Raw genomic sequence first — 26,017 nt, forward strand, 5'->3', positions numbered from 1 at the left:
TTTCCAGAAAGGTTGTACCAATTTACGGTCTCACTGAGTGGAATTCTACAACTCCGTTACTAAAAATCTTTTACATCAATTCTAAACGTGTAGGCGCAAAAGGGTCATGCCATTAAAGTATAAAATTATTTGCTTATTAGTAATATAAATCTTTCTATATTTTTATTGCCCACTTGTATTTCCCCTGCAAGTTGATTTTTTTTCAAGTGCTTTCTCCATTTTTTAGAAAGTCAGGATGTTTGTTTCTCTTTACTTTTGACCTGTAAGCGCACTTCCCCATGTTTAGTTCCCACAGTGGGCATTGCCGGCCGCCGACATCGCCTAGATCAGCCCCTCGAACCTGCACTTGTTCACTGTGCTCGGCTGCTGCAGTACCTGGGTGCATGGAGGCAGGGCTCTCCTGTTCTGCGTGGGGATTTTTTCCTGTTTTTAAAGTTCTAGTTAGGGGTTGTCAGTCTTCTTTTCTAAAGAACCAGTTAGTAAATGTTTCAGACTTCCTCTATAGTCTCCTACACAGTTACTTAACCCTGTTGTTGTAGCAGGGAACCAGCCATAGGTAAAACCCGAATAGGTGTGGCTGTGCTCTGTTAAAACCTTATTATGGACACTGAAACTTGAATTTCATATAACTTTAATGAAACACGAGCTTTTACTCTTCTGGTTTTTACCCTCATAAACATTTAAAACTGTAAAAACCATCCTTAGGTCATGGGCTATACAAAAACAGGTGATGGGCTGGGTTGGGCCCACAGGCTCTAGTTTGCCACACCTACCTTTGGAAGGTTTGTGTGCGGAGGCAGCGAGAGAAATGGCCAGTGACCAGCGTCCTTGGGATTTCTTGACCTTAGCGGCTTTGGGCAAGACTCCGTTTGTTTGCCTCATTTCTGAACTTTTTATCTTTTGGACCTCAGTCTACAAAATTGGGCTCCACTGTTTTTTAAAAAAGTTATTGTGAAATGTCAGATGTATTATATATATTAAAATTTCTAAGCTAGAGATAGTGACATGTTCTCTATATAATGAGCACTTCATAATACTGATCTGTCAGTCTGTCTTGAATGGGTTCAGTTTGATGTTTGATACAGGAGTTTATGCTACTATCTTAACGTCTTTGAATAAAGAATTCCTGACAAAGTGTGATTTAGAGTATAGTGAAATTTTTTATACTATATATAAAAACATAGGTAGTTCTAAACATTTACAGTTTGTTTGTTTTTTTGGTAGAGGTACCATCATACCTTGAGCATTTCCGGTTTTCTTTTCTTTCTCTCGTGGAAGTTGTTGTCTCAGTGAGTTAGTTTAAGGCAAAATGAAAGATTATTCAAGTAAGTCTTTGCCCACTCTGTAGTCTCTTAACACCTCACTCGATCCTGGCACTGTGATGTGGTACCTTTATTCCACTCTCTAACACAACTTGAGTGGGTAGAGTGGTGGATCTGCCCTTTATTTTTCCCATATACAAATTAAGATGGTCAGATATTTGAGCTTTCATTTCTCTTCCAGCTCAAGTATCCTCGTATTCTTACAGAACATGCACACTTATGCATGTGACATGGAAGTGAATTTCAGTAGTTTACATGGCAGAAGCAGCTGCTGCCCTTGTCCCAGAGCTACGTAGACTATGCCTCGGGTGGACACATGCCCTTGTGCTGACTTCTAGTGCTCGCTCTTAGCAGGGCCAGAGAAGGAAGCATGGCAACTTGAGAAAAGTGCCATTAGAGAGTTCAGATGAGTTCAATTTTGAACTGAAATTTAGCTCAGCAGAACTTGTGGAGTGTTTGAATAAAATCCATTATTATTAAAGTTCAGTGAACTTCCTTATACTAGAATTCACCCTTTAATTTCTTCAATTATATTTAGATATTGGGATCTATGCATTCTGTTTGAGAATCATCTCTGAGGATGAAAAATAATTAAGATAAATGATGTCAAATTCCAAGTATGCTGCATATTTTGTTTAAATTAAAAATAATGACTATGGCTTGAGTGGAATCAGACTACATTTAAGTCTGACCTGGTTTTTCATTTACATGTGAAGTAATTGATGTGAGATGGCACCCTCAGAAGAGACTTTTCCCGATGTGTCTGATAAAACAGTGTTGCTAGCTCTTCTTTCTAAATGGGTTTGATGATTAACATAGGGGTAAGTAGGAAGTGAATCATAGTATCTAATACCTTGAACAAAAAATTTCAAACAAAGTGTGATTTAGAGTTTAATGTAATTTTTTGTATACACACAGATAACAGATGGATAAATACAAACATTTTATTCACTTTCCTGTTGATAGTTATGCTATGCAAATGCATATTTATATTTATTTTTCTCACTACGGGAATATGTATTAACCTGAGTTGTATGTAGTTTCCGGAACCGAGTTAATAAAGGTAAGTCAATGATGGCATTATATTACTAGAGTTGTCAAAATATTAGTAAAACTGTGTTCTCTAGTATTAAGGAAGTATTATTTTTTCTATTAGAATTCTCCTTATTTTATAGCTTTGTTTGCTATTCTACACTTTTTATTGAACAGGTAGGTTTTAAAACCTCTATCTTAATGAACATTTAAAGAAATTCAGTCCACTCTATTACCATTCCAATTAATATAAATCCCTTAGGTCTTTGCTAATAAGTAAAAGTTAATAGTTACTATTCTTTGTGTGTCCCACGTAAATTTTTATAATGATTATCACAATAGGTCAGTATTTGGTTAGGGACTAGATTGTATATACATCTTAAGTATAGTTTTGGTAAGATTTATCAGATTTATTATTCTTCAGTTGAGTATCTATAGTAAGTTGATTATAACATTGTGATCAATATTGTATTTAAAGAATTATAATAGGTATTATATTGTTACCTATTTTGCACAAACTCTTCATTCCATGGATTCTATATAGTTTTGCATGTCACATGGTGATTGGATATAGTTCGTTTTGCTCCATCGCTACATGTTAATTTCTTTTTTTCTACATTTTAAGATAGCTTTTAATACTGGAAAAGTAAATTAAGATGACTTTTGTAGTCTTCTATTATTTTAAGAGTCATTGTCTCAACTCAGCTACTTCTTAGTCAGCATTAATATTTTTACATAGTGTTTTCCACCTGGTGGGAGTTCCCAAACACTACTAGATTGAACTATTACCTCCATTGTTTACATTGGAGTCTCTTCACTTGGTCCCCACATCTTGTCCTTTTTTCTGTTTTCATGTGGAGCAGATATGCAGAATTGGGGCACTTCAGCATACTCATCAAGGAACTTTGAAGGACCTTGCAAGGAAAAAATAGATGAATGGATCTAGGCATGCATTCAAGGAAGTTAACCAGGAGAGTGCTCTCTTTCACGTAGAACAGGGTTTTCTCAGCAGAGCAGTCAAAGACGTCCCGTGTTGGCTGAGGGTGTAGGGGATCCGGGCAAAGTGGAAGGGAACGAAACAAATAAAAAATAACAGCAATGATAATGAAACTTTGATGTTCACCTTTTTCTTGGGGACTTTGCCTGCACCCCTTGTTCTTACATAGGACCTGTATAGTTCTTAGTAATGAGTGTATAACATACAATAACAATTAAAAAATTAATCCAGAAAATAACTTGACAGATATAGTTGACTATTTCATGCCAGACCAAACCAAAACTCTGATTTGAAGAAAGAACATTTTTTCACATTCTTGTCTCTTGGCCTTTTGTTGGTTAGAATCATGTTAGGCAAAGAGAGCAAGAACATGAATGCCCAGATGACAACAGAGAGAATCTTAGCCCCCAAGAGATTTTTGGGGCTGGATGTTTGAATGGCCTGGTGTCTTCTGGTAGCGATCAATTGTTATCAGGCCTAGGAATGAAATACTGATGTACAATTGTGAAGTAAATACGACGGAGGTCACCTGGCACACAAAAGTCCTCAGTGGTCCTGTTCCAGTTTGGCATCGCTGAGGATTTTGAAGGGAAAAGTCCGAATCATGAGAAGATCGGAAATGACTGGTGTTCTTAAGAAAATAATGAGTTGGGATTTACTGCGGATTTGAAAGAAAATCCTCATTGCCAGGCTATTTGGATGAGTCCCACGAAAACAGGACAGTGTAGAGGAGTGGGAAGAGGACCTGGGTGATCTTGTAATCTCTGGTGCATAGGCTGTCGTTCCCAGCTGCGAAGGTGAGGTTGTCATGGCTGCGTTTCTTCTTCGATACCTGGAAGGGGGAGAGAGGGAATGGTGATTTTCAGTCCCAGATAGCTGATTCTGCTCTTATCTCCGTGTGTAATTTTCTGGACAACCTTCTTTAAAAACTGAGGTTTCTGATCTTCTTTGTGGCAGCTAGTAAGATCACAGAAAACTGAATCCCAGAATATTTCATCATGGCAATATTCTTTCTATCTCTAGCGAAGTAAAATGGTCTGAATTGCCTGAAGGCATGGATGCTTTGTATTTCTTATTTGTTGAGTATTTGCCTCTCACAGAACATTTTTGGTCTTAGGCAAATACACACGAATATTTATATATAAAAACTAGGGAGAGCAGTATTAGGTCTCTGCTTTGTTCTTACCTTTTAACTTTTTTGTCTATATTCTGTCATTTTTCCCACACTGTCCTTATTACTGGACTTCATTTACTCTAGTAGCACCGTTAAAGAGTTCTAAAGAGAAATGACTAGTAATTGTCTATTAGAATTAAAAAAACTAAAATACTGAATCAGACAGGAAATTTTTCTTTTATAATTGAAGGATATTTCTACCTTTATATTACTGTCATCCATTCAAAAATCAGCCTCACAGGGACTCATTCTTTAGCTCCCAATAGAATGGTAGCTAAAATAAAATATCGAAACCATGTCCGTGTCTGGTTCTATAGGTTTTTATACCCCAACAGGCAGCTGTAAAGAAAACCAACACTTAACCCGAATACATTCTCTGGTGTCTAAATTTTGAAATTTAAAGTGAAAATTCCTATTATTTATTTCATCAAAAACAATGGAATTGACTTCATAAAATATTATTTCTAAATATAACATACAGTAATGTTAAATATAAATCTCTAAAATTTTAAAAAAAATTCCATGTGAAAGATTTAAATATGACAAATAAAGGTAAAGCCCAAATCCTCCTCCCCAAATGTCATTGGATTTTTTTTTCCCATCTTTTAATTACAGAAGGTAAAACAATTAACATTCATGTTAAGCAATTATGGTTCAGTTTTCAACACGTCCTCACTTCTCACCTGTTTAACCTAAAACAAAAACCAAAAGCAGTATATAATTGATACAGTATCACTGATTGTAACCTTCCTTGCTACTGTTACTGGCTTTTAGTTGTATATTCATCAATAGTTTTGGAAAAATCTACTTTGAGAATAGTCATTTTGCATAGATCATAACTTATTTAACAAGTATTCTTGATATTAAGAATTTCAGCTCTCTATATTTAAATTTCATTTTATACTCGAAGTAAATAAGACCAATTGTATTTTATTTCATTGCTCTGTATAAATTTTTAAATGAATTTAATGGTTATCTCTAACACCATTATTGGAGCTTATATTTTAATTTTATTCCAATAAGTGCTTGCATTGATATGATTAAAGGTTTTCAGTTTTAAGAAAACTTGAAAAGATTTCCATGTGCATCGTAGTGTAAATACATATATTTGCCACATACTTCTAGATATAAAGTTACCTGGTCACTCTGCTGATTCTGAAGGATGAGAATGTATCCAGTAGGTGGTAGTTAATTCAACCTGCAGAGTGGCGGCTGGTGTTTTCCTCTTTTATGTCTTAGCTGAGTTCTTAAAGCTCTTTATGACAGAGAATTTGCTGGGTTTTCACCAGTAAAGTCTTGAGGATTCTAGAGAGAAATAGAGCAAGAGAGAAAAGAGGAGTTCACAATGTGAGATTACCTTCAAATGCTGTGGACACAAAGCTATGCAGACACTGGATTTCCGTTTGGCCCCTTTTATGACTTCTGCTTTTATTTCCTTGGGAAGTGTGGGGCATGGTGGGTGAAGAGTCATCTTTTGAAGAGCAATTTAAAATCTTGTGGCTTTTTTACTGAAACCTGCCATATAGTTGATGCCATATGAGTTCTTTTGGTTATTTTCTCTGTAAAGGATAAATCCAAGCCTTTTGAAGTCAGCTTCCTGGAAAAGGTTGCCAGCTTGCTTTGCCTGAAACATACTGCGCTGAACCTGGGTGATACATTACGTTGTAACAATAATTACATTAACTCGAAATGTGTACTTGTTAGGGATGTTAAGTCTCTTGTGCCTTGCTTTTTTTTCCTGTTTAATAATGTCATTATTTAAATCTGTGTTTGATCAACTTTTTGTGGTGAAGCAGTTTCCTCCCTTATAAATTATAAGATTCCAAAATTACATTAGAAAGAAAAACAGCTGTATCCATTTCCAGACTTATTATATAAGCATTGTTCATGCTTTCCTTGAGCAGAATTTACATAGAAACAATTTGTTTTCCTTTTGACCTAGCTTTTGGTTTGGGGGAAATACTCATATATCATTAAATTCAGGGATTCATGTATGTATAGTACATCGATGCAATGTTGTATTGTGCATACACACATACACACTTCTAACTGTAATCTCCTCTGTTACCAGAGAACTTTGGGGATAGATGCCTTTGCTATGAAGATATGTTTCGGTTATTTCTTTCTTCTAAGTTTTGTGTGTGTGTGTGTGTGTGTGTGTGTCTGCATTTGTTAATCTTCGACAGTGGTTCTCAATGTGCACAGCAGCAAGGCTTCACCCGGGAAGTCATGGGAAATGCACATTCTTGGGCACGAAACCAAGTCCCAATGAGTTAGGAACTCTGGGTGCACCCTTCATCTGTGTTTTAATGAGCCTTGCATGTGATACTCACACACACTAACTTTGAGGACCACTGATTTAACTGACAAAAGAGTTTTGTTTGCATTAAGAATTTTAAATCAATCTATGAATTTGAGTCATTTTATTTGGAAATTTTGGTTACTTAATTATCTTGATCTGTCAGTCATCAAGAGGTGTTTATTTGATATTAAACTCTTAGAAAAGTAGGTACTAAGTTATTTTTATTTTAAAATTTGACTATTGTGATTAACTAAAGTCTTATGTATTGAACTAGAGACACAAACTTATACTTTGACAGAACTTTTATGCTATGCACACTTCAAAATAATAAGCCAGTGTTGATTTCTTATATCATCATGAATTAACTCATTTTGTTATCTCAACTACTCTCTGAAGTATATATTCATATCATTTCTATTCTCTGGGTGAGGAAGCTGAGGAAGCTGAGGAGGACAGTGAATTAATTAGAGACCCAATTCCAATGCATACTGTCTGATCCCAGAGCCTGCATTCATAACTACTATGCAGTTGCCACTAAATCTTCACCATCTCACTGTATCCAAGCCCCTAACCTCCCCCTACCCCACACTGAGGCCGAGGAGTGAGAGGTGAATGCCATGAGTGGCTGCACTTCCTGCAAGAAAGCAGGAGTCATACTTGCCTTTACAGCAAATTATAAACTCTAAAGGGGGGTTATGAATTGTTTCTAAGGTCTAGAGCTGAAACAAGACTTGGGGAAAGCATAACTATTTTCAACAAATTAATGTATTATATTACAGGAACACCAATTCAGGATCCTTAAATCATATACTTTATTGAATTTGTATTTGCAAATTCCCAGAGGGCTATGAATAGGGATTTGAAGGGTAGAGGAAAAGCTCCAGCTCTTTCCTCTGGTTTTAACTCACACCACACCTGTCTGGGAACCTTCTCAGACATTCTTTTCTCATTGGAGGATGACTGCCAATGACCTGTTTCGATAACCTGACCCTGAAAGTGACTAAAATCTTTTAAGTGAGAATTGTTTCAAATAGTTACCTTAAATAACCAATTGTTTCAATAACCTTTGGGAATATTTGGCCTATTAGGTTGTTTTAATTCTCATGTAGTAAAACTTGGTATTTGAAGATGTGTATATTTTCTACATGTTCAAAAGTTGACATAAACCAATCTCATAGGCCAGCAGCGATTTGCAACATTTTTCATCTCATGGCACTCATAAACTAATTACTAAAATTCTTTGGCATACCAAGAAAAAACCTTTTTTTGCTGGTCTGACAAAAATAAGTGTAATTTTGATTCAGTCACACCATATGGCTATTGTCATTTTTTAATTTGACAATCTAAGGGAAAGAGGCAGTGCCCCTGACTAGTCAAGTATTGCATGTTTTAAAAATTCTTGCAGCACGCCAGCTGAAAATCGCTGTAGTATGCTATTGGAAAAGAGTTGCTTTTAGAAGTCTTTGTCTTTCCATTTTGAAGAGTGGTAATGGCTATCACGATTTTCCTAAAAATATTAACTGTCAGAAGCAAATACTGCCCCTACACCATACAGAGGTGACTGATGGTTCTTTTTAACTCTGTCCTCACTCTCCACTCATGACTTTGCTTCTAGCCCAGCTCCTGGAGCATACCAGGGCCAACAAATTAATAGAAGCTTCTTCATGTCACTCAGTTCTCCACCTACGGATTTCTCTGTGTTTTTATCAATTTTCTTTCTACCCTGTTGGTTAAGTAGAAAGGTGTGCCTGTTTTTCCAAGTTAAGCCAGACAAGAGACTATTGAGTTCTCTCTCTTTTATCAGTTATCACCCTCCACTCTGGATTTCCTTTATGGAGACTTTGTGTGGAGCATGGCTTTGACACAAGAGGCTGCCACTGATTATCCTAATATAACTTTCTCTTTCAGGCTGTTCTTCATACCCAACTGAGGCAATGTGGGTCACTTCCTTCACCTTCGAGTATTTCTCCACCTGGTCTTAATTACTTCAGCTGCTCGTTTCCTGCTTTCAGCCCCGCCATTGTAGAGAAACTTCTCTTTTGAGGTCCACACGTGTTCTTTGAATAAACACACCAGAGAGGCCACATCCATTGGCTTCTTCACTGCATTTGATACTCTTGATGACACCCCTTGCTCGACATCCCCTTCCTGACATCTGTGACCCTGACTTATCTGGTGCTGTTACTGATTGTGGAGAATTCGTGTGCATCATTGGCTTATTTATCCTCCTCATGGTCTCAGCCTTCTTTGCTTCCCTCAAGAGAATTTGGGGGTTTTGACTCCTCTCCCAGTGACACATTGCTCTCATCCCTAAGCTGTCACCTCTGTATAGGTCTCCGTGTCATACCACCCACTAAATATTAGAAAACACATGTACCTCCCCCTCAAATTCCTCTCACCTAAAGGTGAATTCACGAGCTCACTGCCCTTATTACCTACACTTTTTTTCTTCTAACATAGTTTGTCTGGGAGTACATCTTGAAATCCAGTGAGATAAACATTCACCCAGATGCTTTCCTAATTTCATTCAAATACCTCTGGCTTTTGCTTTTTATTTTGTATTCCCACCAAGATCTAGTTTACACCCTACAAATGTTTTTTACTGTTTCTCTTTGCTTCTCATTTCTCTTCAGCTTTGTCACACTTACAAAGTTAAGTTTCCTACAAAACCAGTTTTTGTTTTTATCTTCATTCTACCCTAATCTTTTAGTCATGTGTTCTTTCATGAATCCAGTTATTTGTTCATTACTTTGTATAATCAGCTAATGTTAAGTACCTAATCAGTGCCTATTAAGAATATAAATATGACTAAAATATACCTGGGATTCCCTTCACAAAATGGACAGTCTAGTGGGGTAGACAGACATTAAGCAAATACCTAGAAAATAAGTGAATAATACTGTGATACATGCACCAAAGGTTCTCTTCCCCTCCCATGGTGAGGGCTTTCACTAACGTGAGGTGATGGAGTGAGGGACCTGAAGCTGTAATTGTTCACAGCATTTCCACAAGTGAAACTGAGGCTGTTGAGAGTATTTTAGGTGGTGGAAGGGGAAACAGCAAAGGAGGGAAGTGCCCAGCGTCTTTAGAAAATGTTGAGTAATGTGGTGCAGTGTAAATATGGAGTGCATGCAACAGAGAAGGGGAAGTCTAGGAATATGAATGGACAGCATGGGTGCTACTAAGTATTTTACATGCTTCACCTCAGTTATTCTCACAAAGACCTACAGAGCAGGTGGTGTTACCCTTGTTATTCAGAGGAGGTGGCTGAGGCTCAGAAAGGTTCATTATCTGGGACCCTAGAGCTGGACTGAATGCAGTCACAGCTCTCTCTGACCCCCCGCGCATGGGGCTGTTACTGGTGTCCTGTAAGCCCCCAGTCTCCCATGTGTTTGTGAGGATCACATGATCTTTCCAGGACACCTGCTCTCACCATCGCCGCTTAGGCTTCTGGCTCTGCAAATACTACTTTTACAATGTGACACTGAATCTGCACTCCTTGAGGACAAGGAACTGTATCTGTCATCCTTGCCTTTTTCTCAGGGTTCCTAGCGCCTTGTCTTACTGTAACTAGATACTCTGTAAACTCTGTTGCTAACATTTTTCTATCATGCCTCACACAGAAGTTTTCACTAGAAGCATTTGATGGCAGGGACCTTAACTGTAAACAGTCCCAGGGCAAAGGACTGTCACTGCTTGGGTTTTGTGTATGAACAATTTTTTTATTTATTTTGAGAGGGGTGGGGAGGGAGAAAGAGAGGGAGAGAAACATCAGTGTGTCAGATAAACATCGATCGGCTCACAAACCCATAACCTGTGCACCCCTAACCAGGGACTTGGCCCACAGCTCAGGCATGTACCCTGACTGGGAATGGAACCCTCGACCTTTTAGTGTGCAGGGTGATGCCCAATCCACTGAGCCACACCAGTCAGGGCATTGCCTGGGTTTATAACAGTTGTCTCAGTGCCCTCCTGTTCCCTTTTTAAGGTTCATATGCACACATCCCACCAGACAAAGAAGAAACACATCAGCAATTCTGTGTGACAACAACAAAAAAAACACGAAATTAACAAGAAGCTTGGGTCATTCAGATGTGCAGCCAGGTGTAGGAGTCACTCCCTGTGTTGACTTTTTCCTATGGTCTTTGAAGAATTTGGGGAAGATTTGGATACTCAGGATTATATTAAAGGACAACAGCTTCTAGGGGAAATTTGTTCCTAGCTGTTTTTTCTTATTTTTTTAAGGAGGCAAGTTTGAAGGCCTGAAACAATAATTATTTGGGGATGGGGCAGCAAGATAGAGTGGCAGGGTGTGCAAATGTAGATTTCTGGTAGAATATAACAAAAAAAGAACCAGAGCAAGGAGAAGTGGTGCCTTGGATTCAAGTGTGCGAGAGAGAAAGAATGACAGAGAGATTGAGAGGATAGTGACAGAGACACAGAACAGGTTTCAGGGCTGCAGAAGCATGTTCATGCGCATGCGTGTGTGAAGTACTCCAAATGAAGCACTGCGCTTTTCCACGTCTCAAGCATTTTGCTCTTTTTTTGTAGCCACTACTAATTATGACCACAATGCAGTTTGTGTTTCCTGGGAGATGTTCTTCTCTCATGCAAGCTCCCAAGGATTGGGTGCTGTTAGGGAGGGGAAGGAAGCACCCACCATGGACAAACATGTAGAAACAAAGAGGATGGACTGAAGGAAACAGGTGGGAATTATCCCAAGAAAATGGAAGCGCATGAGATCGGAGAGAGTCAGAAAACTTCAAAACTGGGTGTATGAGAGGCTAGACCCTGGGTTATTTAACTTTGCCTAAGGAATATGTTTAGCAGGATGTCCATGTTTTTGTTTAGCTGTGACTAAATAATTTCCCTCCCTATGTGGGAGAAATAGTGCTTGAACTCACTGTCTGTGGGTAGGGCAGGGGCGCTGGTCCAGAGGAGGAAGGTGGTGTCAGACAGAACACATTTGCGTTTGCAGCTATCTACCTCAGACCAGATGGGGCCCATGTACTACATACTATCTTCGTTCGGAAATAACCATATATGTGTATCTTACACAGTCATGTGGGGAGTAAATGGAACATTTTTTATAAAAATACTTGGGGATCCTAGGAAGATCTTTTTTCTAAATATGAACTATTTAATGATGCTGTACATAGAAAACCAAACTTACTAAGAAGTAACATTTTCCGGAAGGGAACAATACAAATAGATGTAAATATGATGTGAAATTAACACCATGCTAAATTTTAAACAATGAAAATTTTTTCAATAGTCAAAACTTACTCTGTAGGGTACGCCCACAGCAACTGCTTCTATTAAGACTTCAGGTCAGTAGACACTTTTTTTTTTAACTTTAGCAAGTTCCAAACTGGAAAAACAAGGGTGTTGCCAGTGGAGGTTGAGGTGAATTGAAAGGCAGGCGGGGTGCCACCACCATCAAGCCGGCCCGAAGATGGCTGTGGGTTAGTGTGCTTCATGAACAGGGCACGCGGCCCTGCTGCTGCAGACGAGGCTTTCAAAGTGCATTTCTGTTTTCAGGATGAGTCTTCAAGTCATGAATGTAACCAGCGCACAATCCTTCTCTACGGAGTTGGGCAAAGAGCGTGACGAAGCCAGGCATCAGCTGAAGAAGATTACCAAAGATATTTTGAAAATCCTAAATAAGAAGAGCACCACAGAGACGGGAGGTAAAGAGCCCAAATTCGTTCGTTCCATTGTGCTGTCACGTCTTCCCTCTTAGCACAGCCTTTATCAGAGTGGGTACACGGCACTGTCCTCCTGACTGTTTCCTCTCCTGGATGACTGTCACATTAAAATATGAATAAGCATATTGATGTTTTAAGCCTTCGTTCCATTTATAGTAATCCTGGTTGTTAAAAGAGCATGTTCTATAGATAGAAGTAGGTAGTTTTCACTTTCTACTTTTTTTTAATACTTCTTAAGTTCTCTACTGTAGTGAGAAATGCAGTATAAAGAATGGATTGCAAACCCCTTATTTTGCAAGAGTTTCCCCTCTCTTCTTACCATCTTTTTTCAAGCTTGTAGTTTGCCCTGGGTCCTCATATTTGCATGATAATTGAAAACCATGACAGTGTAGTTGCTGATTTTTCCTTACATTATTTAGAAGAATAATTGTAGGTAATAGTGGCCCCTCATATCACCACATGATTTCAAGTAAACAATACATTAGGTCTTTACTCTCAAACGCCTCCTTTACTTGGAATACTCCTTCCCCCAGCTTTTTTGCAGTTTTTACAGTGAAGCTATGCCTTTGTATTATGTCACCACATTGCATAATTGAAATTTTGTAATTATCCACTTCATATTTGCCTAATTAATCTTTTCAAGATCTGTGTGTGTTATTAGGCAGTCATATGATTTCAAATATGATATCATTATATATACTGCCCTACCACCAGAGGTGTTTATTTCTCTATTACGTAAATAATACAAAGGGGAAAAAGCTTGCATTTTCCCTATGCAAGCAGCACACTTCCTGCATATGGTCTAAACCACCTCTAGAAACCTTACTTTGTTGGTCAGTTAAAAAGTAATACTCTTTTATGAACCTCTGCACAGGGAACCCTTGGGACTTTAGCCAGATGAATTACTAGATAAATTAGTCGAGTTTGTCCATGCTAGATCTTTGCTACAGGAAAGCGTAGATACAACTAATACAAATAGCCATCCCTCCTCTCTATCAGTAGAGGAGGGCAAGAGGCAGAAACAAGGCACAAGGGCAACACTCTTTTCACTATGAAGTGACGTTGAGGGCATCTAATTGCAGGTTAGTCCTTAGAACACTTGCTCGAAATGGAAAAGTCACATTCCTGTGATTTGTATCACATTCCCTAACTTCCTCCTGTTGCCAGTTGAAGGACCTTGTAGTACACCCATCTGCCCAGGGACAACCATGAGGTATGGAGGGAATGAAACCCTGTTTTTGTTTTGACTGGTCATTATTCAGCTTGAAAAGAACAAAACTGCTCTAAGAAAAACTGTTTGATCTTTTCTCTGTCTTAGAGAAAGAGGAATGGGTCACACTTAGAAAGTTGAATTTAGAAGCTCTGCAGGTAGGGAGTAAAGACTATAGAAACTACTTTTTGTTTACTTGACATAGGGTGGACACTATCCTCATTTAAAAGGTTCAGTAATACAGTTTTTAAAAAATCTAGATTAATTTTAGAGTCTTTCCAGAGCCTATGGAATTTGGGGTTTTGGGAAACTGAGAGGGATGGGAAGAGGAAGGAAGCAATGTGGTATCTTTTTCTGTTGAGTCTACTTCCTTCCTTCACAGAGTTTTTTCACGCCAGACTGTAGTCTATGCTATCTTTGCATCAGCCTCTTACATAGGCAAGTCTTGTTCATTGAACTCAAGAGGCAATCGTTGCCGTGTGCTGCGCTTGGGATATCGGTAATAGAAACACCAGTTTGAAGAGGAATCTTCAAAGGGAATTTTTGTCTTTCCCTCATTTTAGGTAAAATTTCTCAACCAGAAATATCTTAATTTGGTGATATAGTGACCTATCTTCTGATAATTATCTTTAAGTCACTCCTTAAAACCTAGTGTGCCCAGGAGAAAGCTAGCTACCTACCTTTCAGATTAATGGAAATTTGCCCTTTTTGTTTGTAAAGATGAGGATTGGTAAGGCCAGGAAAACAAAGCTTGTGTAAGCATGTATTTGATTTCTGGCTACACATAAAAATACAATTTGAGGACTTCATTGGGAATGTTCTCACATTCAACCAGGCCTTAGTGAGAAGTATTTAATAATCTAAAACTTATATGACATTTCCAGTTGAAGATGGTCAAACCACGTTTTACGTTTACACTGATTTGTCATCTTTGGTTTCCAGTGGTGCATCTTTTAAAAGATTAATGAAGTTTACCAAACTAGAAGGTCAAAAACTTGTGGGATTTAAAGATTTCAAAAAAAAGGACAACCTTGTCCTGGCCCAGTGACTCAGTTGGTTGGAGCATCATGCTGTGCACCAAAAGGTTGCAGGTTCGATTCCCAGTCAGGGCACATACCTAGGTTGCAGGTTCAATTCTTGATTGGGGTTTGTACAGGAGACAACCAATTAAGGTTTTTCTCTCTTTCCTTTCTCTCTGTCTAAATTCAAGAAAAACATATCCTCAAGTAGGATTAAAAGAAAAGGACAACACAAATTAAGTAACTGAAGAACAATAATATCTACTGTGAAAGCTAATTAACATAAGACAGATGAGGAAAATCTGAATTATGACTTATGTGAATATCATTACAATAAAGTATTACATTGACAACCACCACTGTTTTTAATATTTTTCTTTGAAAGTGAATATAAATTTCCCAGAATCAATAGTATCTTTTTTATAGAGATATTAAGAAGTCAGCTCTATGTAAGTAAATAGAGTATTAGTATAAACAAACAAAGAGCATGAATTTGTGAATTCTCATGATGGATCTACTTCCTCATATCTGTTTTTTGTTTGTGTTTCTGCTGTTGGGTCCCAGGAAAGACTAAATAATTATGTTAACTTCCGTTTTTAAAGCACATTATAGCCAACACCGTTGATGTGAGTTTCCAGCCTTGGATGAGCGAGTTAGTAAATGAAAAATTCAAACTTGGATATTTTAAACATGCTTATGACACATGAGCAGCTACATTTGAAGGCAGAAATTCCACATTTAAATTTATGGAATTACTTTGAGTTAGATATCAAAAAAACAAGTAGGTTTAAGGAACTTACTAATTTCTCATTTTTGTATTATTGTTGGTGTTATTTGATAAAAGGTGGCACAGTCTTATACTTCATGTTACTCAGCACCTTTTAGTTCTGATGCACTCTGGTATAGGGGTTTGTTTATTTGTTTGTTGTACGAAATGAAGACCAAAGACTGGGTTTTTATTTGGGAGGAAGGCACTCAGGGCTTAAACTATAATTGATTATTGAAAGAACAGTATCTTTCCTCTAGTGTTATTTTTTAACACCATTTGTCATTAATAAAATCTGTTTGGGGTTCATTGAAATCTTTCTTGTGTCTTTAACAGAGGTGTGTAAAGCCTTTGTTCTCTGAAATTAAACTTTTCCGAATATGATGCGAGGGATTAGGCGCCCACACACAAACAAATCCTCACAGACCCAACGTGGGTGATTCCCAGAGGGGAAGGGGGGCTGAGGCAGGCAGAACAGGGCAAAGGGGGAAGAAAAAGGTGTGAGGGCAGTGCCCTTGTCAGAGATCATGCAGTCCACCCTTTCTTTCCTTTTTGTTTTCTGGACTTGTCTTTGTAAATACATATATTCAGAAATATTTAAAAACAGGATCTAATTATTTTTTGGATGTTATCTTTTAAATTCTAAGAAGAACAAGAGTCCTTCTGGGATAGCAGTATTTATAAAAAAAATTTCATTGGAATTTTTTCAAAGTCTTTATGCTAAATTGATTAAGTGAAACACTTTCTGATTAATGTGGAGGAATTTCATTTCTTTTCTACCCCTAAAAAAGTTCAGAATTTTATAAATTTCCTCTTTTTACGAACTAAGCTGTTGGAAGAAACTCTCATAGAAAGTCTCTTAAGAAGATGCCAGTGGAGCTTCTTATTATAGCAGAATGAGCCTGGGTGATTTTTTCCCTCTTCATTGCTGAGATCTTTCTATTTCAAAAGTCAGTTCATCAGAAATGTCCATGGAGGTGTTTCTCTTAGTAGCCGAGATCTAGAAACAATGTACCATAATGGATATATAGATGGTGGTATAGTCAAACATTGGAATAGTGTACACAAGTGGGAATTATCAGTTTTTAGGACAAATTAAAATTGCAACAACAAGATATATTAATCTCAGAAACACAGAGTTAAGTGGAAGATGCCAGATAGTAGATATATATACTGTATGGTTCTGTTCATACCAAGTTCCAAGGTGGGCAGTGTCCATGTAAGCTGCGAGAAGTTGGGAGCTTGTTCCCTAGGGAGGGGAGAGTGACTGGAGGGGCCGATGCACTTTCTGGGGTTCCAATATATGACTTTATGTTTGAATTCCATCATCTGAGTGTATTTGCTTTTTATAAATTCATAAAGTTTATGTACTTTTTTTCATGTGTATATATGTTCCAATAAAAACAGTAACTTTAAAAAGCCAAGAGTTTCCGTTCAGATGAAGCTAATGTGTTTACTGTGTGTTTGCGTAGGTGGAGATGAAGGACAGAAAACCAGGAAGAGCAAACAGGAAGCATTTCCAACGCTGGAGACTGTGTTCACCAAACTTCAACTCCTTTCATACTTTGATCAGCATCAAGTGACATCCCAGGTAGCCATTTAATGCAGCTTATGCATTTGGAATACTCATATTTCCTTAAAAGACTTTTCTGCAGTATATGTTTCAGTCCTTAGTTGCTTTTAATACATATTTGTTGGTTTTTAAAACATATTTGGGAGCATCTCAAACTGTTCAGTAAGTAGTTCAGTTTGAAGTGTCAGGTTGTCACTCTCAGAAGTGACATAAACATATTATGAAAATATGTTTACCTTCTAAAAAACATCACCACTGTATAAAACATTCTTAATGCAATACTTATATTATTACATTATGGTCCTGCATTGCTATTAATAAGAGAAAAATCTGTTGATGACAAATAGAATACTATACAATTGAAAAGAAACTTTTAACTTACAAAATCATTGATATTCAAAAATGTATTATCTGGAAAATAATACTTATAGTTGTTCTTCTTTTAGGGTACATGGGTTTAAATCTTAATGGCTATATGGTTTATTTCTTCAAATTATAGTTATAGTAAGAAAGTCAATTTGTACATGATTTTGGTTTCTGTAGCAATGTTTTAACTTCTAAGTAGAATCACATAGATTCAGATATATTAGTAAAAATTAAAAGAACTTAAATAAAAAATTATTTGGAATGCTGGTCTTAAAATTATTTTCACTTTTGTTTGCACAGATCTCTAACAATGTGCTGGAACAAATCACAAGCTTCGCCTCAGGGACATCCTATCACCTCCCTCTGGCTCACCACATCCAGCTCATCTTTGACCTCATGGAGCCGGCCCTGAACATCAATGGACTAATTGACTTCGCAATACAGGTGTCAGAGAGACACTGCTTCTCTCATTTTTAGGAAAACAAATCTACCAGGCATCATACAACTTAAAATGAGACACACAGTGTGTCTCAATCATACAATTGAGACATCCTGAATCAACAGTATCCAACTAGCATTTTAATTGCAGCTGTGTTGATAGTTTTCAGTTAAATAATTATAATACTGTGCTAAAATATATAATAGTCATTTTCAAGTATGAGTGTTTTAAGGGTATTTTTTAAGATCTTATTTATTTATTTATTTTTAGAAAGAGGGGAAGGGAGGGAGAAAAGGGAGAGAAACGTTCATGTGCCAGAGAAACAACTGTCAGTTGCCTCTCGCATACCCCCAACCAGGGACCTGGCCTCACAACCCAGGCATGCGCCTGACCAGGAATCGAGCTGGCGACCTTTCAGTTTGTGGAATGACACCCAACCCACTGGGCCAGATCAGTCAGGGCTTGAGGGCATATTTCTTTTTTTTGTCTTTTGTTACTTTGTTTAGGGAAGGGTGAAAGTTTATTTGCTGTTTATTATAGAGTATATTTTATGTTAAGAGCAAAAAAATTAAAATCTTATTATTTGATTTTTCCTGCTATATTTCTTGTACATATACTTGGGTTTATTTCGTATGTTGTTAGTAAATGAAAATGAAAGTTGGTTTCTATTCCTTATTCTGTTGGAGGTGTTAGCTTTCTTAATAAGAAAATAATGATCGAAAAATCTCTTTTTTAGTCAAAAGAAGGGAAAAAGGAGAAAAAAAAGTGAGAGGTAGGATGTTCTCTGCAATTACTCAGTCTAGAACTTCAGGCTGCCGTAAAGTTTTGGAACTGCTTCCTGATTGCATGATGTGCCATGGTTTCTAGACAAGAAAAATTTCATAATTTGATAAAGGATTAAAAATAAAAACAATTTTAATTTACTGGGATGTGTTTTCTGAGACAAGTTGTATATGTATATGGTCCTGGAGCAGGATAAAGGGTGAGATCAAGTATTACTATAATAACTCAGTATATGCATGGTTTTTAAAAATAAACAATTTCTTATTTGCTGTGGCAGCTACATTTTCATTCAGTCTTTTCTCTCATTGTAGCTACTGAACGAACTGAGTGTTGTAGAAGCCGAACTGCTCCTGAAGTCCTCCAGCCTGGCAGGAAGCTACACTACGGGACTCTGTGTCTGCATTGTGGCGGTGCTCAGGCGGTACCACAGCTGTCTGATCCTGAATCCCGACCAGACAGCCCAGGTGTTTGAAGGGTCGGTATATATAATAACATCATTATTTTACACATTCTATAATGTATAGCTTGTGATGAAAATATTACGGTAGTTTTGTGAGAAAAACAGTACTGAAGTTTATTTCTATAAAAAGATATAACATAGCTAAAGAATAATTTTTCAAGAAAACATGTACCAAAGGAGTTATAAGCATGAAAATAGTACGTTTTTCTTAATAAAGTGTGTTTCCCTTCCTCCCTTTCTTTTGCTTTTTCTGTTCCTTGTCGCACATCCCTCCCCCGGTTTTTGTGACTGTACGCCAGTCGTTTATCGCACTCTGTCATCTGTGCTACCCATCAAGCATCATGAGTAATTTTGAATGATGCATACATGACAACTTTTTTGTCCATGTAATTTTGGTTTATATTCTGAGAATCCAATACCAAATAAGCTTTGTGTGCATTGTCTTCTTAGAAATTTACTTCTCTATTTTCACTTTTTAAATAAATTGAATCTCTTCTGATAAGACAGTCTGGAACAGGTGACCTGCCTGATTCTTAGTCTTTTGGTTTGTGTTAATTGTAGGCTTAAGTTATCTCTACTACTACTACTAGCGAGCTAAATAATTACCTAATATCACCATTAGAGACTGAGGCTATAGAAACCAGAGAAGTATAATGAGCTCTCAAAAACCCTATCCTAAGCTCCTTTTTGTCCACAAAAGACTCGTTTCCCAGCCTTTTTATTTAAAAAAGGCAACCTGTTTTTCTTTTTCTTCCATTTTCTGACTGGGTTCAAAAGAGACATGAGGTCCTTTGGTTCTATAGTACTCTTTTGTTAACTAGTACATGTAATCAGTTTATTTTCTATTCTAGAGTGACATCCATTTAACAGCGCCTTTTGGGGGGAAAGGAAATGCTCTCACATTAATTGTACACACACATCATTAAGTAAAATCTGAAATGTCCCAGATGATTTTAAATGTGAGAAAATATGTTAGAATTCAGGAAATAGAGGACTGTTTAATAACATTTAGCTACCCTGTAAGGTTGAATAATCAACACCATTTTACAAGCCAAGAAACTCGAACTCAGGCTTGTTAAAGGAAGTGCGTGGGGAAGTGATACACCACCCAGCGTCACAGAACTGCACCCTCAGATCGCTGAAAGTCTGTGAACTGGGAACTCATTCATGCCATTTTGTTCATGCCACACTTTTTAAACCGTGTGAAACTCATTAATTGGTCATGGAATGAATATAATAGGTTTTGATAAGTATTTTTTGTTGTTGTTTTGAAATTTATTTCAGTATCATTTATTTTGACACTTTAAATTTGTGTTCTAGTAAATATTCATAAAATCACTCAATATTCTATTGTATTTTGACTTTATCATATACAGTAAGGGTAAGTATTTTACTTCAAACTATTATTTTGTTTTTCTGTACTTACACAAATGAATATACCGAATTTCAGTGTAAAATGTTTTTCTTACCTATAGCAGATGAAAAAAATTGAGAAAACATTGACTATTATACTCTTGATGCCTAGCAAACTCTCAATTAATGTTTGTTTACAAGTAACTATTTGCTCTGTTAGGTTATGTCTGGAATTTTATTTGTTTATATAGTTAACCAAATGAATCTCTTTTTCATAATTTTGTGACACTTTTGATGTAATTGACAGCTTTTATCAGCTGCCTGGTGGCCTTATCTACCAATGTCATTTTACAGGGCTTGGGATACTATGTTGCCATTTCTTCACATACTTTGCTGAGTTCACCTCTGGAATTTGTGATTCCTTCTTGGCCTTTACACCTAGGCTCCCTCTGGCTTCACTCAGTTCCCTGAATAGTGGAGTGAGCTCTGGCCTAGGAGTGTGGAGACCTGAGCTCTCCTCATGAATCTGCTATGAACTAGCTCTTTGCCTGTGAGCAGTTTACATGAACTTTCTGAGCCTTAGAACCCTCTTTGTAAAATGAGTAACATGAATCAGGTGATTTTTAAAGCCCATTTTAGCTTTAATAATCTGAGTCATCTGTAACACTGCTGTCGGCCGAACCCTGTAACAGAATACAAGGTGGTAGTGGAATCAGACTCACAAATAGGTCGGTGGACCACTTTTGTTTACTTCTGTGTTGTATGAACTTTTTTGTTGTATGAACTATGGCCAAAGAGATCATAGTTATGATTTAGGAAAAATGGCAGAGATAGCAATAGTAATGATACTTGTGAACTGAAATACTTACAGAGAATGTCACTAAAAAGAAGGGGGGATTAAATTCTTATATAAGATAAGCTAAAGTAAATATTTTCTAGTTCGGATAAACAAGGAGAATATGACCTAAAACCATGAATTCACCAGGTTTATGTGAGAACCAACTCATGGTTTTAAAAATGGATTTCCCAGGTTTACTTACCACTTATTGGTCCTTAACTAAGAAGTAGATTTGGGGATATTTGAAAATTTACTGATTTTGTGAAATTTTTTACTGAAGTAAGATTCTCTACTTCAGCTTTCCTTTTGTATTCTGATCATAGCCACTTAATTGATGGATCAATATATACCTTCTATATGGAGGAATTTCTGTTGTTTCTTGTTAATGACATTTTTGAAGTTTTTTAAAAAAATACCTAGTATTTCAATATTATAGTAAATTGATATTTTACTCAATTACTTACTGTTGTAATGATGATTAGTGTTAACAATCTGATATCTTTTCTTACACAAGTAATACATGGACACGGTCTCACTCTAAAAGATCCAAATGGGAACGTGTATATTAGACAAATGTGCATCTCATTTCCTCACGTTTTCTCATAGGCTGTGCGGTGTGGTGAAGCATGTTGTGAACCCCTCAGAGTGTTCTTCCCCTGAAAGATGCATCTTAGCCTACCTCTATGATCTCTACGTGTCATGTAGCCACCTCAGAAGTAAATTTGGAGACCTCTTCAGGTGGGTAGAAGAAAATGAAAAGAAAGCCATAGGATTATGCCTCCGTTTGTTAGTTATTCAACCAGTATTGTCATCCTGTTTAACAATGAAGGTTAATCGTAATTATATCTGCCTGAATTCATATTGTTTCCTATCATTGTAGCTATAACTTCTTATCACAAATGCATGTTTAACTGTGATTGCAATTTTGAGATAAACTTGAGAGAAAATACTCTGTATTTTGCATTAGCTATTACCTCACTGAGAACATTGTTTCCCCTTTTCTTACTTTGTTTGCTTCCCTGCTTCCATTACCACCCTGTTTCAAACAGCATCCCTGACTCCCGTTCCTTCTCAACATCTCAGTACTTGCTACCCCCACAAGTAGACAGGTGCTGGAAAATACGTACTTATTTAATGTCATTACAAGGAAATTTAGATAATCCAACTGTAGGAGACAATAATAGCTGACAAAGTGAATTCAGGGTCTAGAAGGAAATAAGGAGAGCACGATCAGTCATGCTGGTTTTCTTTGCTCCCTTGTATCTTTTTTTTTTAAGATTTTATTTATTTATTTTTAGAGAGGGAAGAGAGAGAGATAGAGAGAGAAACATCAATGTGTGGTTGCTGGGGGTTATGGCCTGCAACCCAGGCATGTACCCTGGCTGGGAATCGAACCTGCGACACTTTGGTTCACAGCCTGCTCTCAATCCACTGAGCTATGCCAGCCAGGGTGCTCCCTTGTATCTTGCATCCCGTTTGTTTGTAAATCCTGTGACCACTCTTCACACTCTGTCACTACCACGGTAGGCGTCTCTTGGTTAGCCCGTCGCACAATTCTGACTGTTTTCGCTGCCTGCCTCCTTGACTCTCTTGAGTGAATGATCAACATATCTACTAAAACCATCCTTTAAAACAAGAATAATACTTTTTAATGTCTTCTTATCTACTTAGACTAAAAACCCCCAAAGCGTGTAAGTAGCCTTTGGGAGCTGCTGGGTCTGGTGTTCTCTTCTACCTCTTTTCCTCTGCTCTGTTCTGACTGTGTGCACCTCCTTACCAGTCTTCAGACACTCTGAGCACCTGTCCTGGGGCTTTTGCACTTGTTGCGTCTTATTGAGTTCTCCCTAGTTATTTGCATGCTCGCTTCCGCACTTCATTGATGGCTTCCCACTGCCCTCCCCCTTACTCTCTGCCATTCTTTGAACCTTAGCACTTACTAACCCCAGTAAACTATATGTTTGTTTATAATCCATCCCGTTCCTAGAATTGAAACGAAAGCAGAAACTTTTTCTGTTTTCTTTACTGCTCTATCCCAGGACCTGGAAGAGTATCTGGCTCATAGTAGACACTCAAAAAAATATCTCTTGGATAAAAGATGTATCCAGAGATACTGTGATACTTTTAATGGTTTCTAAATAATCTCTTACAGAAAGTTGGAGCAAACCTTAGGAAACATCTTGCCACAGAAATGATGTAATAGTAATAATACCGTGTGTTCTGCTGTTTCTTTAAAGAGCGCTTTCAGTTTTGGTTTACAGTTTTTAAAGAGGTTTCTCATACATGACTTGGTTTATGCAATAGCCCTGTTTTTACTAGCAAACTTCCCAAGAGCCCAAATTGCCTATTTGACGCCTAATGCTCCTGCAGAGTAGTACAAGTTAATTTAAGCCATTCGCACTGGCTGTGTGGAGATTTAGGAAACCCAAAATGAACTGAGGGGCTGCTTAGAATCAGTACAGTGGGGCATCACAGGGTGTGATACCATCTAAAGTCTCCTCGATTAAAGAAATGGAAGAGACGCTGTGGTCGGGTGGCTCGGTTGATTGGAGTGCCATCCCGTACACCAAAAGTTGGCAGGTTCAGTCCCCGGTTGGGGTGTGTGTGGGAAGCAACCAATCTCTCTCTCCCTCTCCTTCCCTCACTCTCTCCCTGTCTTCCTCCCTCCCTCTCTTTCTTTCTCTCTAAAATCAATAAAAATATCCTTGAATGAGGATAAAAAAAGAAAGAAAGTGGAAGAGAAATGCAGCTGTGTCAAGAAACATGGAAGTCAGACATTATGTGAAGTTTTGGATTGAGAAACATGGTCAAACAAAAGCTAGACATGCAGAGAGATTTCTGTTAGTGAGCTATGAAACCAGTGTCACGTATTGGATCCGAACACCATCTGTTTGGGGGGCATACAGCATTTTCACATCTCCCTCTGAGCGGCTGCCTGTGCCAGGCATGGCACTGGGTTACTTCCATTAAGATCTGTATTCCTCCCAACAACCCCACGAAGTAGAAATGATGTTTCCTATCAACAAATGATTGTTCTTTATCGTAAGTTAATAAATGATGAAACTAGATTTGAACATAAGTCATTCTGGCCTTGGTGTTTGTTGCTTTCATTACTCTATCAAGTTTTTTGATACATGCAATTTCAGAAGGAAAATACCTGAGTTATTTCCTTAATTCCATGTATGCCTGCAACAGAGAGTGGTAAGAATTTGAGAGTGACTAGGTAGCAGCTAACTCTTCATTAAAACATAGTAGCTCACCTGGAAAGAATCTAATAAATAAAATAGGAAGCGTAGAAATGAAGGGTAAGGAGACCTCACCGTGAGCCATAGCGTTCAGAAAAGTTGAACTTTTCTCCAGGCTGGGAATCAACTCAAGAGAAGTCTCTATAATGATGGGAAATTAGGGATTGAGTCTTATGAAAACTAAGAAAGAAAAGCAGAATTCTTTTGGTTTCTAAAGACAGGAACAAATAACTTGTTAAAATAAAGGGGAAGTTGACCAGAATAGAGATAATGCCTTACTATTTGCCAAAGTCTGTTTGCAAACAGTCAGAGGTAGAGGGAACCAGGGATGTGGAGTTAGGGAGGGAACCAGCAAAGAGCAGAGTTTGTTTTTGTTTCACTTTTAGTGGGAAAATGAAACAAATTAGGAATTACTGCTAAATGAGTATGAAAGAAAAGTTGAGTAGAAAATTGGCAAGGGTAGTTAAGACAGAAAAATGGAGGTTTTAAAAGCACTGAGGACTATATAATATCCAACATTTGAACAGGTCCTGACTCCAGATTGCAAATCTGTATTCTTCAGTGAAGAGATTTAGACAGTAATTATGATTAGTAACCAAATATCTTATTCTTGTTTTGTTCTTCAACTCATTCAGCAACTATTTATTGAGCGACTATTACATTCCAGACACTGTGCTCAATGCTGATGATCAAGAAATTGGTATCAAGAACTCACAACATGAGTCTTTTTCTAGAAATGCATTACAGTTGTTGCCATTTAATGTGTCCTTAAATGAACTAACTTTCTAGTTATTCTAGGTTGTTTTTATCTTTAACTCTTCTTCTTGTAACCTCAGTAGTGCCTGTTCAAAAGTTAAGCAAACCATATATAATAATGTGATGCCTGCCAATTCTAACTTGCGATGGGATCCGGACTTCATGATGGATTTTATTGAGAACCCTTCAGCCCGTAGCATCAACTACTCAATGCTGGGCAAGATCCTCAGTGACAATGCGGCCAATCGCTACAGCTTCGTCTGCAATACACTCATGAATGTATGTATGGGCCATCAGGATGCTGGAAGGTGAGCTGAGTTACCCTGGAATTTGGGACTAACCACACAGTTGTTGGTTTGGTGCTACTTTGAAACTAACTTCTTTAGTAATTACCTATGCTGACATTTGGACGTTGTTAGCTTTTATTTATTTTTTTTATCCTCAGCCGAGGACATACCTGTTAATTTTAGAGAGTGGGGAGGGAAGGAGAAAGAAAGGGAGAGAGACACTGATGTGAGAGAGAAACATTGATTGGCTGCCTCTCACACATGCCCCGATCAGGGACCAAACCCGAAACCCAGGCACGTGCCCTGGCCGGGCATCCAACCTAGGACCTTTTCTTGGTCTGTGGGATGACACTCTAACCAATTGAGTCACACCAGTCAGGGCTGCTTTTT

At 37.7% G+C, this 26,017-nt stretch overlaps 2 protein-coding genes across 2 annotated transcripts in view; one reads left to right on the forward strand and one right to left on the reverse strand.

The window, feature by feature from the left end:
* Positions 1 to 26,017, forward strand: part of MED12L (mediator complex subunit 12L) — a 317,972-nt gene that overhangs the window by 225,717 nt on the left and 66,238 nt on the right. The window contains 7 exon segments of the mRNA XM_036017911.1: positions 12,369 to 12,422; positions 12,424 to 12,517; positions 17,003 to 17,121; positions 17,770 to 17,913; positions 19,003 to 19,166; positions 21,949 to 22,080; positions 25,421 to 25,648. Coding sequence (XP_035873804.1) covers positions 12,369 to 12,422; positions 12,424 to 12,517; positions 17,003 to 17,121; positions 17,770 to 17,913; positions 19,003 to 19,166; positions 21,949 to 22,080; positions 25,421 to 25,648 — 935 coding nt within the window.
* P2RY12 (purinergic receptor P2Y12) lies at positions 3,053 to 12,429 on the reverse strand. The gene is given in 13 exon segments (XM_036017912.1): positions 3,053 to 3,220; positions 3,223 to 3,258; positions 3,261 to 3,324; positions 3,326 to 3,390; positions 3,393 to 3,536; positions 3,539 to 3,632; positions 3,634 to 3,796; positions 3,798 to 3,915; positions 3,918 to 4,060; positions 4,062 to 4,183; positions 4,727 to 4,864; positions 5,663 to 5,830; positions 12,114 to 12,429. Coding segments are annotated over 11 exon segments (1,038 nt in total). The 5' UTR covers positions 4,748 to 4,864; positions 5,663 to 5,830; positions 12,114 to 12,429; the 3' UTR covers positions 3,053 to 3,152.

Source organism: Phyllostomus discolor, chromosome 2, assembly GCF_004126475.2.
Source record: "Phyllostomus discolor isolate MPI-MPIP mPhyDis1 chromosome 2, mPhyDis1.pri.v3, whole genome shotgun sequence".
Classification (NCBI taxonomy): Eukaryota; Metazoa; Chordata; class Mammalia; order Chiroptera; family Phyllostomidae; genus Phyllostomus; species Phyllostomus discolor.